This window comes from Eubalaena glacialis, chromosome 11, assembly GCF_028564815.1.
Source record: "Eubalaena glacialis isolate mEubGla1 chromosome 11, mEubGla1.1.hap2.+ XY, whole genome shotgun sequence".
In the NCBI taxonomy this organism is placed as follows: domain Eukaryota; kingdom Metazoa; phylum Chordata; class Mammalia; order Artiodactyla; family Balaenidae; genus Eubalaena; species Eubalaena glacialis.
In genome coordinates this window covers 54,894,360-54,912,331 of record NC_083726.1, presented here as the reverse complement: position 1 = coordinate 54,912,331, position 17,972 = coordinate 54,894,360, and the positions used below count along the sequence as shown (strand labels likewise).

The following is a 17,972-nucleotide window of genomic DNA, read 5'->3' as shown; positions in this document are numbered from 1 at the left end:
CAACAAAACTCCAGAACTCAGAGCTGCAAATATGGTGAACCCTTTCCGATAAATCCGATAAATCCGATCACGTTTTACAGCAGGGGTAAATATTTCAGGCTCTGCTGCAACCGCTCAACTGCCCTGTTGTTGTATGAAGGTAGTCACAGATCAAACATAAACAAACGAGCGTGGCTGTACTTTTAAAACTTATTTACGGAAAGGGGTGGGGGGTGGAATTTGGCTCTCAGGCCATAACTTGCTGACCCTTTTCTAGAAGAAGAGAGGATACTGGTGAGGACCTTCTCTTTGGATGGCAAAGGACAACCGGACGTGCCTTAGATCAGCCTCTGATCCTCCCGAGTGGTTTGACTGTCTCTTTAAGACAGTACGTACCCTAGGAGTAGATTCCCAGCCTAGAAGTCATCACCATGGGAATTTGGGCTGTGACCATCTGTTATAGCTATTCCGGTCAAAGAAGAAGAGATAGTGGAATTTACTTTGTCACCTGTGTTGGGGACGTGGTGAGGAAAGAAGCCACTGTTTCCTTCTGCTGACCTCCAGCCTGGCAGGAGGCTCCCTGGTCAGGATCGCAGGGCCTAGAGCAAATCTTCACCTACACTTCTTTGTGCCAGGCACTGCTCTCTCATTTCATCCTTACACCAACCCTAAGAAATTTAAGTACTTTATCATCATATCTATTTTTCAGTTGGAAGAAACCGATGAGGTCTTAGTCAGTGTTAGCTACTGACACACACAAACGGTTTTGGTGCCTTATATCGGTGTGTTTGGGGAATAAGATGCCCCTTGTCAAGAGTTCTTATTTCGATATGAATGTGATGAAATCATGAGGACAGCTCATTACCTCTGGTCCTTACAACCACCCTTCAAAGAGTATTCTTTTCACTTTATTCATGGGAAATGGCACTCATAGGGGTTAAGTAGTTTATCCAACTTTGCCTACTCAGAAAGGTCAGAGTTATGATTCAAATCTAAACTGGTCTGGCCAAATAGAGCTCTGGTTCATTCCTTTGAGCCTCGCTACCTCTTTAATAACCCTAACCTAAAAACCCGAGTTTAATGTGTTTTTAAAAGCCCCCCAATGCTTCCTCTGTGTGAAGTGAGGAATTACAACAGCTTCGTGGGTCTAGTGTCCCCAAGGAGGGCCTCAGAGAGCAGAAAAGCAAACCAACACCCAGATGGGAGAACTGGCGCCCAGGCAAAAAGCAGCAGAAGTGGGCGTAGCCCCTTTTCCTTCCCCACAAACCCAGGTCTCTGGCTGCACCTCCTGATCCAAAGTGCGGAAGTGGCTTTTTACGGTGGTGGCGCTTCCTTCACACACGCTGCAGCAGTGCCAAGGCAGAGGGAGGCGTATTCTTACCAGCCTGTCATATTAAAATCCCTGTAGAGCATCTTCTTCCCAAGTTCCTTTCTCTGTACTCTCCTTGGAAACTCCAAATGTGTGAACTCATTTCCCAGCAAGTGAGGCTGCATGAATGCCTAATAGCAAAAAGAAAAGAAAAGAAAAAAAAAAAAAAAACCCACACATATTTAGAGGAAAAAATAAGACCCAAGGATGTTTTGCAAATTGAGACAGCCCACATTTCAGAAACAAGAATACTGTTCTCAAATTTTAAGGGAGATAAATAGATTGAAGACTCTAAATAGAAATAGAATATCAACAAATAAAAATCATGAATCTAATTTATAAAAGAATGTGACTTTTTCATTGGAGATGATAAAACTAATGGTAATCAAAGACGTGTATCCTTCAAGCAAGGAAAAGGTTCACTTTTTAATTCAAATTCAAGATGGTTTCACTTGGGCTGAATGGCACGGTGAGGAGGTAGGAAAGCTCCCCCTGACTCTCTCCTCCTTGGCTTTCTCTGCTCGCCTCCTATTTGTACACCTAATTATTGGGCCTGGCCTCTGAAAGCTGCATGTGGGTCTCCAGGTCAACACAATGGCCTGAGAGAGCGGGTTGGGACTGGATGCACCAGACAGGAACTTTCTGTTGGACTCCCTCCATTTTGCTCTGCAGTAATTTGATCATGTAATTGAAAGACTGTTCCAGAACAGATGGCTTCTTCCCCTCCCCCCAATCTCTGTTCACACTACAAAAGTCTTGAGCAAACAGCCACTTAGGGAATTGCTTTGAAACAACAAACAGTCTCATTGTCACACTCAAAATTCAAATCCAGTTATCCAAGAGATGAAATGCTCAGGTATGGACTTCCCTGCTCAGAGGCCACACGCTGTAAGCAGACCTGCCCCGGAGCCGCCCCGTACCAAGCCGTATACCTGCTTATTAGCAGTGTATGGGAATGGATCTTCTCTCTCTCTCTCTCTTTCTGGCAGGGAAAAGAGTGGGTGGAGCAAATCACGGCCTGGCACTGTAGGAAAGCCAGGGCTCCCTGCCATAGGACAGATGGCCATATCCTCGGTCTCCTGGAAAAAGGCATCTCCCACAGCCTCTTTCCCCCAGGACCTGACACTGGCAGATCTCCCACTGATTCTCATGGTGGTCTGGAGGTCTCAGCTGGATGCTAGTCACCAGAAGCTAAGCACATCAAGAGTCAAAGGAAGCAAGCTGAATTGTCCCCAGGCTGGTCAGATTGGACCAGCTAAAAGAACTCTGAGCCAGTGATGCTGAGCAGGCTTTGGGGACAGGGTGGGACAGGACTGAGAATGAGAAGAGGGGCTGTCCTGTCTGCTGCAACCAACAGGCTCCAGGTCGGACGGGAATTCTGGATCATCTTCGAGGGGCCCTGAAACCTCTGCTGGGGATGAGGCTTGGGCTGCCTATGGGTATCAAGGACACTTAAACACTGGGTTTTACAGAGAAGTTCCTTGGGGGGAGGAAGGGAGGAAGGGAGGGAGGAAGGGAGGGAGGAAGGGAGGAAGGAAGGGAGGAAGGAAGGGAACTAATATTCATAGCGCAGGTCAATGGGGTAGACTTTGGGTGAAACAAATTTGGGTTTGAATCCAAGTTCTGCATTTATAAGCTGTGTGATTTTAGTGGGTGATTTAACTGCTTGGGCCTCAGTCTCTTTACCTGTTCATTGAGATTAACTGCAGATTTATCTCATACTGTTTTAATAATGAAATGAAATGACATCTATAGTGCACTTATCATGATTGTCTCTGCTCGTAAAAAGAAAATAATTTGGCCCTCTGGTAATTATGGAGCCCTATTGCATCCTGAGTACTACAGTAAGTATTTCTTGAGCTCTCATTGCACACCCCCGCCAACCTTATGGGCGGGACTGGCTACCTAATCTGTGGGGCCCAGTGCACAAGGAAAATATGGAACCTCTATTCAAAATTAAAAATTTCAAGAAGGTGACAGCAGAGCATTAAACCAAGTGCAGGGCCCTGGGCAACTGCACAAGTCACACCCACAAAGCTAGATGTAATTACAGAGTAGATACCATTTTATTCCTCTCCTTTATTTTGGTCCACCCATGAAAACTAAGGACCAGAGGCATTAACAGGCAATGAACAGCAGCATTTTTATGTACCCTCTATCATCTCTCAGAACTTTGGGACTGAATTAGCATGGCGTTTTTGTCTACCCCCTGCCCTCCAAGCTGGAGTGACACTGATTTAGGGGTTACCATGTGTCAGGCACTTGATACACTTTATGTTATTACCTCAACAATCCTACAAAGCACATGTCATAGCCTCAATTTACAAAGGAGGAAACTAAGGTCCAGAGAGGTTAAGACACCTAGCCCAAGGCTATCAGCCAGGAATGGGTGGTTCTAGAGCTTAAGCTTAATATCAAACCCATAACCCCCATCCTAACCCTTATGTTGGCCCTTTAACCTGCACACATTTACAAAAAACAGTAAGTGGGCAACAACAGGCCTGTGATCCATGCCAAGTATGAACCACAAATAGGCAACCATGACGATCCAGTTAACAAAATATTACAGATCTGCACACAACTTGGCCATGAGGATGTTCCTCAAGTAGCGAGAAGAAATTATTTAATAATACGAGTGATTAAACTAGCATAAATCCATACAAAAGAATTCTGTGCAATCACATACAAAGGTGTTATACAGAATATGTAATTACACAGAAAGAGCTGATCTATTTGTGAAAAACAGCATATCAAACAATGTGTCTGTGAGTGTGCAAGTATATGAGCTTATGTGAATCGTGTCATATATATGTACAGATCTATATAGGACATACATGTATACATAAATGAGTATGCATGTGTATAAACATAGGTACACAATACACATATACATTACATAACACATAGGTTAGGATGCAAAGGCCATTCCTAAGTACATTTTGTACCCTCATGCCCTTTCTGCTGGAATACATTTGCCTGGACAGTTGTACCGGGAGAAGTCTGCAGGGTAGCTGGGAACTCCCCAGCAGCTTGCTGTCTGCAGGGGCCACCTCGCCTCTCCTTCTGGGGATGGGCGGCCTCAAAGGGGCCTTGAACCATGTGTCACCTGTGACATCCATTGCCCCTTCACATGCAGAGCCTTTCAGGGTCTCAACAAAACTCCTGCTTCTCCCCTTATAACAACAGGCTACCGTATTTCATCAGTTCTAAGATGCCCTTTATTAGATGCACCATTATTTTGTTACCTCTAAGGAAGGGCAAAAGAAGCTGCCAATTAAACGATGCACGGTGCTTTCTTTACCACTTCAAATTTTTAATTTATTATTTTTGAAAGAACTCCTTTAGACGTAGACAAAATTCTATTATCTATCACTACTGTGCATATTTAGGAAGGAATATATAAGTGAAGTGTATCAGTTAAGATTGTTCCAAAACGTTTTCACATTTAGAATCCAATGGCACTCATTGCTTTCCAACTCTGAATCATCCCGTGTTCGTGATTTTCCACACAAGAGCGGGCTGTGTTTCAGGGGTGCATTGGTCATGCAGCAATTGTTTCTTAAACAACCCACAGAAGAACTACAAGACAGAAGCCAGCTTTGCAAGCATCCAGAGCCCCCTTGCTTCTGACTCCCACTTCAGGAATGTGGCTGAGCAAGTCTGGTCACTCCTCCCCAAGCCCCTCTGCATGACTAGTTGCATCCAAAAAGTGCTTCACTTTTGTCTGCAGGTTTTCCTTCAAGCTGCTGGATGCCAGTCCTGAAGTTTTGGTGCTGCTCTTTTGATGTTTGCTCATGCCTAGGAGATGACAGCCATGTCATGCCTGACACCTGGCTGACAGAAACAATAAACTGTAAAATATCCCAACTTCAAGTATGTCAAAAGGTAAGAGGAAAAAGGGTGCCCTAGCTCTGAGGAATTACTATGATATTCATCCCCCATTGATACGGATGTCACACCCTTGGATTTCTCTCTCTTTGTGGTTATTTTTCTTCCTCTGGCTAGTTGCCACAGCACATTTCACATGTTACATGACACATTTTCCATTACAATCATGCCCACCAGAGAATGCATGTGTATTCCATGTGTACCTAGGACATATCCTGCCGTGACATATTTTTACAATGCTTTAAAATCACCATCTGCGGTAAAGTAGCAGGATACAAAACTAATGCACAGAAATCTTTTGCATTCCTATACACTAAAGATGAAAAATCTGAAAGTGAAATTAAGAAAACACTCCTATTTACCACTGCAACAAAAAGAATAAAATATCTAGGAATAAACCTACCTAAGGAGACAAAAGACCTGTATGCAGAAAATTACAAGACACTGATGAAAGAAATTAAAGATGATACAAACAGATGGAGAGATATACCATGTTCTCGGATTGGAAGAATCAACATTGTGAAAATGACTATACTACCCAAAGCAACCTACAGATTCAATGCAATCCCTATCAAACTACCACTGGCATTTTTCACAGAACTAGAACAAAAAATTGCACAATTTGTATGGAAACACAAAAGACCCCGAATAGCCAAAGCAATCTTGAGAAAGAAAAACAGAGCTGGAGGAATCAGGCTCCCTGACTTCAGACTATACTACAAAGCTACAGTAATCAAGATAGTATGGTACTGGCACAAAAACAGAAATATAGATCAATGGAACAGGATAGAAAGCCCAGAGATAAACCCACGCAAATATGGTCACCTTATCTTTGATAAAGGAGGCAAGAATATACAATGGAGAAAAGACAGCCTCTTCAATAAGTGGTGCTGGGAAAACTGGACAGCTACATGTAAAAGAATGAAATTAGAACACTCCCTAACACCATACACAAAAATAAACTCAAAATGGATTAAAGACCTAAATGTAAGGCCAGACACTATCAAACTCTTAGAGCAAAACATAGGCAGAACACTCTCTGACATAAATCACAGCAAGATTCTTTTTGACCCACCTCCTAGAGAAATGGAAAGAAAAACAAAAATAAACAAAAGGGACTTAATTAAACTTAAAAGCTTTTGCACAGCAAAGGAAACCATAAACAAGACCAAAAGACAACCCTCAGCATGGGAGAAAATATTTGCAAATGAAGCAACTGACAAAGGATTAATCTCCAAAATTTACAAGCAGCTCATGCAGCTCAATATCAAAAAACCAAACAACCCAATCCAAAAATGGGCAGAAGACCTACAGATTGGCAACAAACACATGAAAGAATGCTCAACATCCTTAATCATTAGAGAAATGCAAATCAAAACTACAATGAGCTATCATCTCACACCAGTCAGAATGGCCATCATCAAAAAATCTAGAAACAATAAATGCTGGAGAGGGTGTGGAGAAAAGGGAACCCTCTTGCACTGTTGGTGGGAATGTAAATTGATACAGCCACTATGGAGAACAGTATGGAGGTTCCTTAAAAAACTAAAAATAGAACTACCATACGACCCAGCAATCCCACTACTGGGCATATACCCTGAGAAAACCATAATTCAAAGAGTCATGTACCACAATGTTCATTGCAGCTCTATTTGCAATAGCCAGGACATGGAAGCAACCTAAGTGTCCATCAACAGATGAATGGATAAAGAAGATGTGGCACATATTATACAATGGAATATTACTCAGCCATAAAAAGAAACGAAATTGAGTTATTTGTAGTGAGGTGGATGGACCTAGAGTCTGTCATACAGAATGAAGTAAGTCAGAAAGAGAAAAACAAATACCGTATGCTAACACATATATATGGAATCTAAAAAACAAACAAAAACATGGTCATGAAGAACCTAGGGGCAAGACAGGAATAAAGATGCAGACCTACTAGAGAATGGACTTGAGGATACGGGGAGGGGGAAGGGTAAGCTGGCACAAAGTGAGAGAGTGGCATGGACATATATACACTACCAAACGTAAAATAGATAGCTAGTGGGAAGCAGCCGCATAGCACAGGAAGATCAGCTCGGTGGTTTGTGACCACCTAGAGGGGTGGGATGGGGAGGGTGGGAGGGAGGGAGACGCAAGAGGGAAGAGGTATGGGGATATATGTAAATGTACAACTGATTCACTTTGTTATAAAGCAGAAACTAACACACCATTGTAAAGCAATTATACTCCAATAAAGATGTTGAAAAAAAAAATCACCATCTGCATCCTAGTTGTAGGCTTCCTTCTTACCAACATTTTCAATACTCACTCCTGTTGTATTTGTCAGACCTGATGGAGTTACTGATGTTAAAAAACAACAGCAACAACAAAAAAACAAACTCAAGAACTAAGTACAAGTAGAACAAATAGGTGGCTGATGAACAAAAAAGGAGATGCTAAAATATAATGGGACACATACCTGTTGGTTTTCTGAGGAAAACACACACTTATTAGTGTATCTTTTTGTGTAATACTCATGCAAGTTTGCATAGATAGTCTATCTTAGCTCAGGCTGTCATATCAAAATACCACAGAATGAGGGATTTAAAACAACAAAAAATTATTTCTCATAGCCTGGAGTCTGGGAAGTCTAAGATCAAGATGCCAGCAGATTCACTGCCTGGTGAGGGCTCTCTTCCCGGCTTGCAGACTGCTGCCTTCTTGCTGCATCTCACAAGGCCTTTCCTCTGTGCTCTCATGGAGAGAGAAATCGAGCTTTCTGGTATCTCTTCTTATCAGGAAACTAATCCTATTAAATCCGGGCCCACTCTTATGACCTCATTTAACCTTAATTACTTCTGTAAAGGCCCTATCTCCAAATTCAGTACATTGGAGTTAGGGCTTCAACATACGAATGTGAGGGGAGGGACACATACATTCAGTCCATAACATGGTGTTATATGTATACATGTTTATATATGTACATACACTCAAAGTCATCAAAATATTATACAGTATTATCTGATGGTTTTCTTTTTAATTTATCTATATTCATGAATATTTCTACCATTGAACATGGATTATTTTCATTTTAAAAATACTCTAAAATTTGTTATTTTTTGAGAACCCAGTTATTAAACTATGTCTTAAAAAATTGTTGAAAGGAGCTTAACTGCCCCTTCTTACTCCAATAGTTTGAGGGAATGCTAAAATCACTGGAAAGGGCCACCCCAGGCAGAGGCTTGGCTCCAATGCAGGGGATGCTGAAGCGCACTGCTTCCCAACGGGCCAGCAGAGATATTTTGTTCTCAGAAGCAGAGTGGCCCAGCAACTTGTGGACTCAAAAATTTCTTAGGATCTGCCCAGCATTCAAATAACATGGACTGGTGAGCGTTACTTCACTAGTGCTGGCCTGCCCTGCTGGAAGCATTGCTCAAGTCAGCATTTTGGAATCTTGAGCCTCGAAAGTGATTTTACTTATAATACAGTGTAAGCAACACACACAAATTTTAGAGTCTGCAAAACGTGGGAGCTGGAATTTGTTAGGTTCCTTTCAGCAATAAAATCCAATGATTTTCTGACCCCAAACTTGTAGGACTCATGGACAATTCTGGCATATTTTACTCCACTGCTCATACCTGGGCAGCTCATAAACATGTGTACATGACGACTGCCCCTTTCCAAGGCACATCTCCTAGGGATGCTGGCCTATGAAAAATGTGGACCTTAATGGGATCAATATCCAAAATGGGAGCAAGCACACATTTAAGGTCCCATGTCCACCTGCAAAATGAAAATTCTGGACACTCTCCTACACTCTCCTTATTTATCTGCTATGCTTGGATATATTTTAGCTTTTTCTCTTTGATGATGCTATTTGGATATATGTATGTTAGAAACATCTGCATGATGACACAAGTAATACCAGCTACTCTTAAATATGTTCATTATTTTTAAAACCTCAGCTACGCTTTAGTGCCTAGCATAGCACTGATCACAGTAAAGGCTCTAAATAAGTATTTGCTGGAAGAACGAATACAGAACATTCTGACCTGCTTTACACAGTCACCTTTTAGTGATCATTGAAACTTTACAAAATAATACAACATAGCTTTCAATCTTTAGAAAAAGATAAAACTTAGGTCCATGGCACATGAAAACAATCTTGGACACACATTACATATTTTGGATTTAGTTAACTTTTTATAATTTCATAGATATCTTCCTGTAAAACAACAAGCATGTGGGTGCAGTCATACCATTGAAAACCCCATGATATTTTACAATCCTAAGAACATCTAAATTATATTATGTCTCTTCTCTACCGAATAAGCATGCCAACTAGAAACCTAGAAATGTGTTTTATACTAAAATCCAATTTAAAGTGTGCTGGCCTGCCACATGTAAAAAAAAAAAAAAAAACTGGACCTCTTTTTGTACCTCCATTTTTATCCTAAATTTTGAGGCTTTCCTTCAAGGAAGCAGAACTGAATGTTCCTAACTGAAGGGAGAGGGGTAGAGGTACACCTGGAGTTCAGGTGTGCACCACAAATGGTACCTGGGAGGAAAGGCTTGGTAACCACTGCCCACGCAAAACCAAAGGCAGGTGGTCAAGAGTCTTTTAAGGACTCTGGAGAGTACAGGTTTGCTAAAAAAAAAAGAGGGTAGCACATATCCTTGACACTTAAGTGTCTGGGCAGCTAATAAGAATACATTTCCAGACATGGTTACACCTGGCAAGGAACAAGAAGAGGCATCTTCTCTAGGGAAAGGATGCTGGAGTAACCTGCTGTGTCAAGAAATGCCAGGACACCAGAGATGGGGCGGGAGGATTGAGCATCTTCTTCTGGCTGCTCTTCTCTCTAGTTCTGGGCAGAAACCAGCTTCAAGGGAAGGGGATGGAGGTGAGCACAGCACTGCGAAGAAACACAACTGTCCCATCCCAGTGAGAGTCTCTGAGTCACAGAGGGATTGAGCCATACTAGGAGGGGACAAGCCTGAGGAAGAGAGGCCTTCTGGGACCTTCCAGGAAGCCTCTCAGTAGAGCAGAGTGCATCCCCGAACCCGGGTCTGTCTCGCTCCAGAGTACACGGACGTGAGCCCCACCATCGTGGGCGAGGGGAGAGCTTTGAGCATCTTGCGGATGCAAGGCGGGGAGAAAACAGGGAGTAGAAGCAGGAACCCAGATCCCAGGGAGGGATACGTATGTACTGGGTTTGGGAGCAGGCTGAGCACCAGGCTTCCTGCGGACACTGAGACGGTGCTTCCCAAAGTTACTCAAAATTGCCTGCTGGGGGGCTTCCCTGGTGGCGCAGCGGTTGGGAATCTGCCTGCCAATGCAGGGGACACGGGTTCGAGCCCTGGTCTGGGGGGATCCCGCATGCCGCGGAGCGGCTGGGCCCGTGAGCCGCAGCTGCTAAGCCTGCGCGTCTGGAGCCTGTGCTCTGCAGCGGGAGAGGCCGCGATAGTGAGAGGCCCGCGCACCGCGATGAAGAGTGGCCCCCGCTCGCCGCAGCTGGAGAAAGCCCTCGCGCAGAAGTGAAGACCCAACACAGCCAAAAATAAATAAATAAATAAATAAATTAATTAAAAAAAAAAAAGTCAAGGCCTTAAGAAGTATTAAAAAACAAACTTAAAAAAAAAAAATTGCCTGCTGGGGAACACAAAATGCTTCCTCCTTCTAATAAATTTTCCTTCTGCTGCTTTGTGGTCAGCTTGCCAATGAGTAGTGCCAGCCAATAAGGGGATTATCCCAGGTTTTGGGGTATCCAGCCAATGGAATTCACACAACTAACATATGAGCTCCTGCAGGTGTAGGTACCAGGGGTTAGGGATTCAAAATATAAAAAAGAGACCCCTCTGCTTAGAGCTCACGCATTAGCAGGGGAGAATAAGGAAGGCAGAATGGGTGGAAATGGAGCTATATTCAGGGGTAAGGAACAAAGAGTGGGGTCACTTGGTGGGGTCAGAGTGAATCTGAAAAGGATCTTCTTTTCATTATTTTTAAATTTTTAAAAAATTTTTTTATTGAAGTATAGTTGATTTACAGTGTTTCAGGTGTACAGCAAAGTGATTCAGTTTTTTTTTTGATGTCTAATCTTATTTGTTATGCTTACAAGTTTTATATATATATATCTTTTTCAGATTCTTTTCCATTATAGGTTATTACAAGATATTGAATATAGTTCCCTGTGCTGTACAGTAGGACCTTGTTGTTTATCTATTTTATATATAGTAGTGTATATATGTTAATCTCAAATTCCTGATTTATCCCTCTCCCCCCCTTCCCCTTTGGTAACCATAAGTTTGTTTTCTATGTCTGTGAATCTATTTCTGTTTTGTAAATAAGTTTATTTGTGTCTTTTTTTAGATTCCACATATAAGTGATATCATATGGTATTTGTCTTTCTCTTTCTGACTTACTTCACTTAGTATGATAATCTCTAGGTCCATCCATGTTGCTGCAAATGGCATTATTTCATTCTTTCTTATGGCTGGGTGATATTCCATTGTATATATGTACCACATCTTCTTAATCCATTCATTTGTCGATGGGCACTTAGGTTGCTTCCATGTCTTGGCTACTGAAATAGTGCTGGTATGAACTCTGGGGTGCATGTATCTTTTTTTGAATTAGAGTTTTCATCTTTTCCGTATATATGCCCAGGAGTGGGATTGCTGGGTCATATGGTAGCTCTATTTTTAGTTTTTTAAGGAACCGCCGTATTGGCCTCCATAGTGGCTGCACCGATTTACATTCCCACCAACAGTGCAATAGGGTTCCCTTTTCTCCACACCCTCTCCAGCATTTATTATTTGAACAGTTTATTTATCCATTCTACTCTCCATGGCATTTGGATAGTTTCCAGCTTGGGCTCTTACAAACAGTGCTGCTATGCACATTCTTGTCTTTTGGTGTAAACAGTGGTACACACTTTGTTAGGTATATACCTAGGAGTGAAATTGCTGGGTCAAATCCTTTTTCGAAGTAGCTGTTCCAATTTCCACTCCCATCAGCAGAATATGGAAAGTAAAAATACTCATGCGTGAAATGAGAGGTCACATTCCAGAAGAGGAATGTAAAGTCATCTACCTAGAAAAATTTTATATGAATTAATTTTTTAAATGTTTAGAACTCTCAGTATGTGAAAGCAAGTTATCAAAATGAGGATTTTCAGTGTTCAATATACATCCTTTTAAAAACTGAATAATCTCTCCTCTTTCTTGCCCTTAGGAGGGAAAAAAACTTTGTCAGGTTATATGAGAGGAGGATTGGAAGCCTTACATTTCAAGATGATTTATCCTGATAGAAAGTCTAAGGTCACAAATGAAATGAAATTAATAAAGTCGGACAAGCCACTGGTGATCATTAACGGTCATACGAACAGTCAAAGGAGATGGCTCTTCCAAAGCCAAGGCTGGCTGCCTGATGTATAGTGCAGGAGGAGAATATTCTGGTTTGGGTTAAAAAAAAAAACAAAAGAAGAAGAAGAAGGAAAAATGTGAAATGACCGAGACCTAAATACATATGGGTTGGAGTCTTTCAAAAAACATTCTCTGTCTTAATTTGTCCTTAAAATCTCAAAGTAGCAAAAACCAAGCTTGCATATATAAGCTATTACAGAATTGGATATTAAATAAAATTCTGTCTGGTTTATGTGGATCTCAAGGAAGGTTCACATTTACATTTCGACATGGGATTGCACTCATCAGCCACAGAGAAGTAGCATGCCCCCAAAACAACTTTAAAATTGTAAAATTGAGATCTTCTGATAAAGGAGTCACATGGAAACTGGAATACAAATAGAGATATTAAACAAAATTGCCTAGATTTGTCAACTCTACAACAGTTTAATGTATAGAATAAGGGGTAAAAAGTGTCCATTTACATAAAACATATAAGGTTTCCATATTCATATGCCTAATGCTTTTTCTTCCCCAGTAAAAATCTGGGGAAAGGCATTCAGTTGTAGAGTGAACAACGCAGGTCAGCAAAAAGGATATGCCTGCATATCTCCAATCTCTTTGCATAAGCAAATGGAATTGAGAAATTTTATAAAAGGCCACAGTAGTCCCGATGACAGGACGGCCATGAAAAAGTTCGTATATAGTTATATTTGAAAACTAAGAAATTTTATTTTGCCTCTGATCTAGGCCCTATTGTAAGCACTACAAATATTAACTCATTAACCCTCATTCCAATCCTGTGAGGGTCCTGCAATTACCTTAATTCACAGATAAAGCAACTAAAGCACAGAAAGCATTTTACAGTTAAGTTTTTGCCCTAATAAACTTCAGTGAATCCTATCTACCTCTCTCAAAGCATATTTAACTTTAATATATTTAAAGAATGTATGACATTATCTTGCTTCCTTACACTAAGATCAATTCTCAAGGGACCCTATGGGCCGATGGCTCCAGTTTTATGTGCCCAACTTTTTATTCAGAATGTTTTGGGGGATAGGGGCTTTAGAGTCTAAAGATCATTGATGTATAGCAACTGCGCAGAAAGACTGATTTTTTTTTAAAGAAGAAAATGTAGGGATTCCTTCTCATGATGATTTTGTTCAGCTGTGTGGAATTCATTTTCTTAGGTCTGCATAGTAGGTTTAGCATGCCTCCATGCTAAGTTTCTGACCTCTCCCAACCTGGAATAAATAATACATCCATTTATATTCATTTTCAAAATGAGGCTCTAGAAGTGGCAAGGTTCAATTATAAGGGCTAAGTCTTCAGAGTCTTCCTGAAGTCAGGCAGTGCTCCTAGGGCAGCCACATATAAGTTCTGCCTCTGAAACCCTGGGCAGTGCCAAATTCATGCTCTAAAATTCTCCTGGCTTCTTCATGATGCTGGTGTGATCAATGGAACCTATAGTAAATATGAATGTCAACCACTTTAGCCTGCCATTTTTTTAATTCAAGATTTTGAAACTCAAATGCAGGTTTGCAAAGGGGGGTTAAATGGGGAAAGAGGTGGGGTTGGGGTGGATTTGTCCCTGACTCAGCCATCAGGCAAAGCAGAGTGGTGGTGAAGTTGTCTCCCTGTGACTGCAGCCAGGCTCTCGGGCTTAACAACCTGCTCTCAAGGTTAAGGGCCATGTCGAGGTGGCAGGCCAGCCATTTTTACTCACTAGCACATATGACCCTTCCCAATTATAGCCTCTTGTCTTTCTTTTTTTTTTTTATAGCCTTAGCTAAGGAAAGGCAAGGCTAGTATTTCTTTTTCTTTTCTTTTTTTTTTAATTTTATTTATTTATTTATTTATTTTTGGCTGTGTTGGGTCTTCGTTTCTGTGCGAGGGCTTTCTCTAGTTGTGGCAAGCGGGGGCCACTCTTCATCGCGGTGCACGGGCCTCTCATTATCGCAGCCTCTCTTGTTGCGGAGCACAGGCTCCAGATGCGCAGGCTCAGTAGTTGTGGCTCACGGGCCTAGTTGCTCCGCGGCATGTGGGATCTTCCCAGACCAGGGCTCAAACCCGTGTCCCCCGCATTGGCAGGCAGATTCTCAACCACTGCGCCACCAGGGAAGCTCTAGCCTCTTGTCTTAAAAGCAGGTTCAGGCTTAAGGAATATACTTCTTGGGAGATAACTCTTGAGCGTGAAAAACCCCAGAGAGCCAAGAGGTACAATGCTGTTCCCCTTGAAACATTTCCAAGCTCAGCACTAGGGAAACGACAGACAAATCAAACCAGACTTGGTGTAGAAGGCTGCAGGCAGTTCCAAGGACACCACAAGAAATCACCTCAGATAATGTTGCACTTGTATGTATCAAATGTGCATTTGAAACCCACTTTCATCTCTTCTGTACATTGCCCTTGATGATAAACAGCTGCAGACTTGGATTATCTACAAGGACAGACGTACATTATTTGAAGGTTTGATGATACCAGCACATCTTAATGTAATCAAATCAGAGTTTATAAATATGTCTAGGCAGAATGGAGGGGGAAGCCATTACTCTCACACCTCAGGGCTATAGAGGTCCCCCCTAGAGGGAGATCCATTCCTAGCTGTCACCTGAAGCAAAAGTGGGGGTGATTTCCTGGAAGCTGCAGCATCAGAGAAGTAAACGCTGCCAAGAAACGCCCACAAACCAGATTGCTTTTCCTCCTATTTGGGCATTGACTCCATCAAAACATTCTGTCCAGCTTGGTGGACCCCCTTAAATATTTTATTTCAATCACCCTGGAAACGTTAAAAAAAAAATAAAGCCCAGCGAGAAAAAAAAGCAAGGCTTAGTCGTGACTTGTAGGATCATCAACTCTCTCTGACTGCTGGGGCAGAAGTGCATGGCCCCTGACCCCTCCATCGCACACCTGCCACATTCCATGTGAACAAGTCAAAACCTCAAGCCTGCTTGATTAATCACCCAGCCCAAGAATCTACAGAACAAAGTTCACATTACCCAGAGAGCTGTTTGAAGGGCCCTCTGAGGTCAAGATGCAAGACCAAACAAAATTAATGTGCCTGCCACATCCATCATCTTGTAATCTGCTTCCAGTTCTGTAATCCCCAAACGTCTGGACTGTGCATACCAAGAACATTCCTGTTCGACGTGGATCAAAACGATTCATGTACAAAGGGCTCCAAACCCTCCCCACCTCTAAGAAAATCATTAACCATTTCTACAAGTCAAACAGCCCTGGGACTGCAGTCATCTGCTCAAACCAAGTCTCTAGGGACCTGGAAGTTTTCATGATTCTATCATAAATGTTTCTTCAGACATCATGAAAACGAAATTTGATTTGACCTAAGAATAAGGAATACATTGTTAACTTTCTGGTGACGTACTAATTCATTTAGATTATGTAAAGGATACAACAGCTCTCATTGCACAAAAGTGGTTCACAATTAGTTCAGGGGAACTGATGTTCCCCAAAAATGAATTGGTTGGATTAGATGTACCTAAAATTATAAGATACATATTGTATTTTATGTTATCATGAGATTACTTTTCACTATGACCTCAAAACATGTAATGAATATTTCAAGAGAAGTATTCCTACACGTTTCACTCAGGAGGAAAGGAGATTCAGAGACACTGTGTGAGAGACTTGAGGTCACACAGCTCTTGCTTGGGCTGGGCTGAAAGAAGCCCACATCACACTGTGTTTTCCTCTCATAATTGATATTAGTTTCAAGATTTTATGCTATAAACCTCCCAATTCTCTGAAATCCATTACATAAAGATTTTACCACAAGGTTATTTTATACTACCAGTCTCCTAATGCTCTCAAATACTTCACCACGAAGATTCACATCACAGATCATGTGAATATTATTACTGGATTTCTTCATTCCAAAGCACACATTCCTAGATTCCTGATGGAATAGGAAGTTGGACAGCCAGGATATTTTATGTTTTGGTCATTTACACTCCTGTTGTCTGAGGAGAAAAATTTTAGGTGTAATTTCCATATAAAGAAGCCTATATGCTTCAGGAGTAAAAGGATGACAGAGAATGGGGGCAGTGTTCTCACCTTTTAGAAATTCAGGTATTAGACTCTGTTCTGGGGGCTAATAGTGTCCACTGACTGTGCAAGAGTAACACCAAAATACACAGTAATTTTAGGACCATTAGGAGTGATTCTTAAATAAACATAAAGGGACAATATCACTGAGGTGTGAAGGCCAGTAGAATCTGAAGTGGCAAGACTCTGATTCATCCAACAATAACCAAATGAGTATTATGTGCCACAAAAACTTCCACATATATTATTTCATTTCACCTTTGCACCTGCCTTCTGGGGTTTTCTGTGCCCATTACTGACAGTGAAGCTGGGGATCAGTGAAGGGCCTTGTAGAAATCACAGATGCAGTCATGTGACAAGGCTGAGCTCTGAAGCCACATGCATCTTACTCCAACCGTCCCAAAATAAACCACTGATACTGGAATCTGAATCGGAACAATGTCAGCATTCCCCTCCCTCCTTAAAAGTTAATGTTTTAAGCTCTTGGTATCATTCTTGCCACGTGAAAGTGTGAAAGTATTTCAAAATAGAAAAGTGGATCTGCTATTACTCATCGCCTTTAGCAGGAAAACAGGAAATGGTTTTTACTAAGGGTCACGGAGGTGATGGGACAGGGAGGGGCTGAGGCATGGGAGGCAAAGGCCTGGTGCCGCTGTGAGAGGTTTCAGGGGAAGGAGGGGAGGTGCTGTGTGGTAATGACCCAGACAGCAATACGAACACTGGCCCCTTTAGTCAACACACCTTGATTCAGTATGAGCTCTGTGCTAGGTACTGACAACGTAAGGTCCCTAAGGTAAGGGCCCTGCCCTCCGGGACTCAGTCTGGAACTTGGAAAAAGCAATACAATACCACATGCTGACAGCCACGCTGTGGGCTTCCACAGGGCGCTGTGTGAGCACCGGGGACTGGCCCCCTGCGAGGGGTAGGGGACACGTCCTAGAGGAAGTGACATTTCTTTTGGGGTCTCAAAGTATGAGGAGGAGTTTTCCCGGCAGAGACAAAGGGAAGGGCTCTCCAGGCAGAGCATATTTCCAAAGGCATGGAGATCGGAGAGATCACGGTGTGTCCTGGAAATGGAAGACGGTTGGTTCTCCGTGGCTGCAGCCCGGGATGCACTGTGTCACTGGTGAGGGCAACGAAGAGATGATGCTGGAGAGGTGGGCGGGGAGCCCAATTCTGGGTCTGCCTTCTGTACACTGCGGGGAGCCAGAGGTTTTTAGGGAAGAGAGTGACAAGATCTATGTGATGATCACGTCGGGGGGCTTTGTGGAAGAGGGACTGG

At 42.2% G+C, this 17,972-nt stretch overlaps 1 protein-coding gene across 2 annotated transcripts in view; it reads right to left on the bottom strand.

Annotated features, from left to right (window-relative positions):
- The window catches only part of PPM1H (protein phosphatase, Mg2+/Mn2+ dependent 1H), a 267,686-nt gene that overhangs the window by 67,538 nt on the left and 182,176 nt on the right, over positions 1 to 17,972 (bottom strand). Inside the window, exon 6 of one of the 2 annotated variants that reach the window (XM_061205751.1) lies at positions 1,361 to 1,479. The exons of the other annotated variant lie outside the window; for it this stretch is intronic. Within the exon in view, the coding sequence (XP_061061734.1) occupies positions 1,361 to 1,479 (119 nt within the window). The remainder of the gene's footprint in view (positions 1 to 1,360; positions 1,480 to 17,972) is intronic. 2 annotated transcript variants of the gene reach the window in all.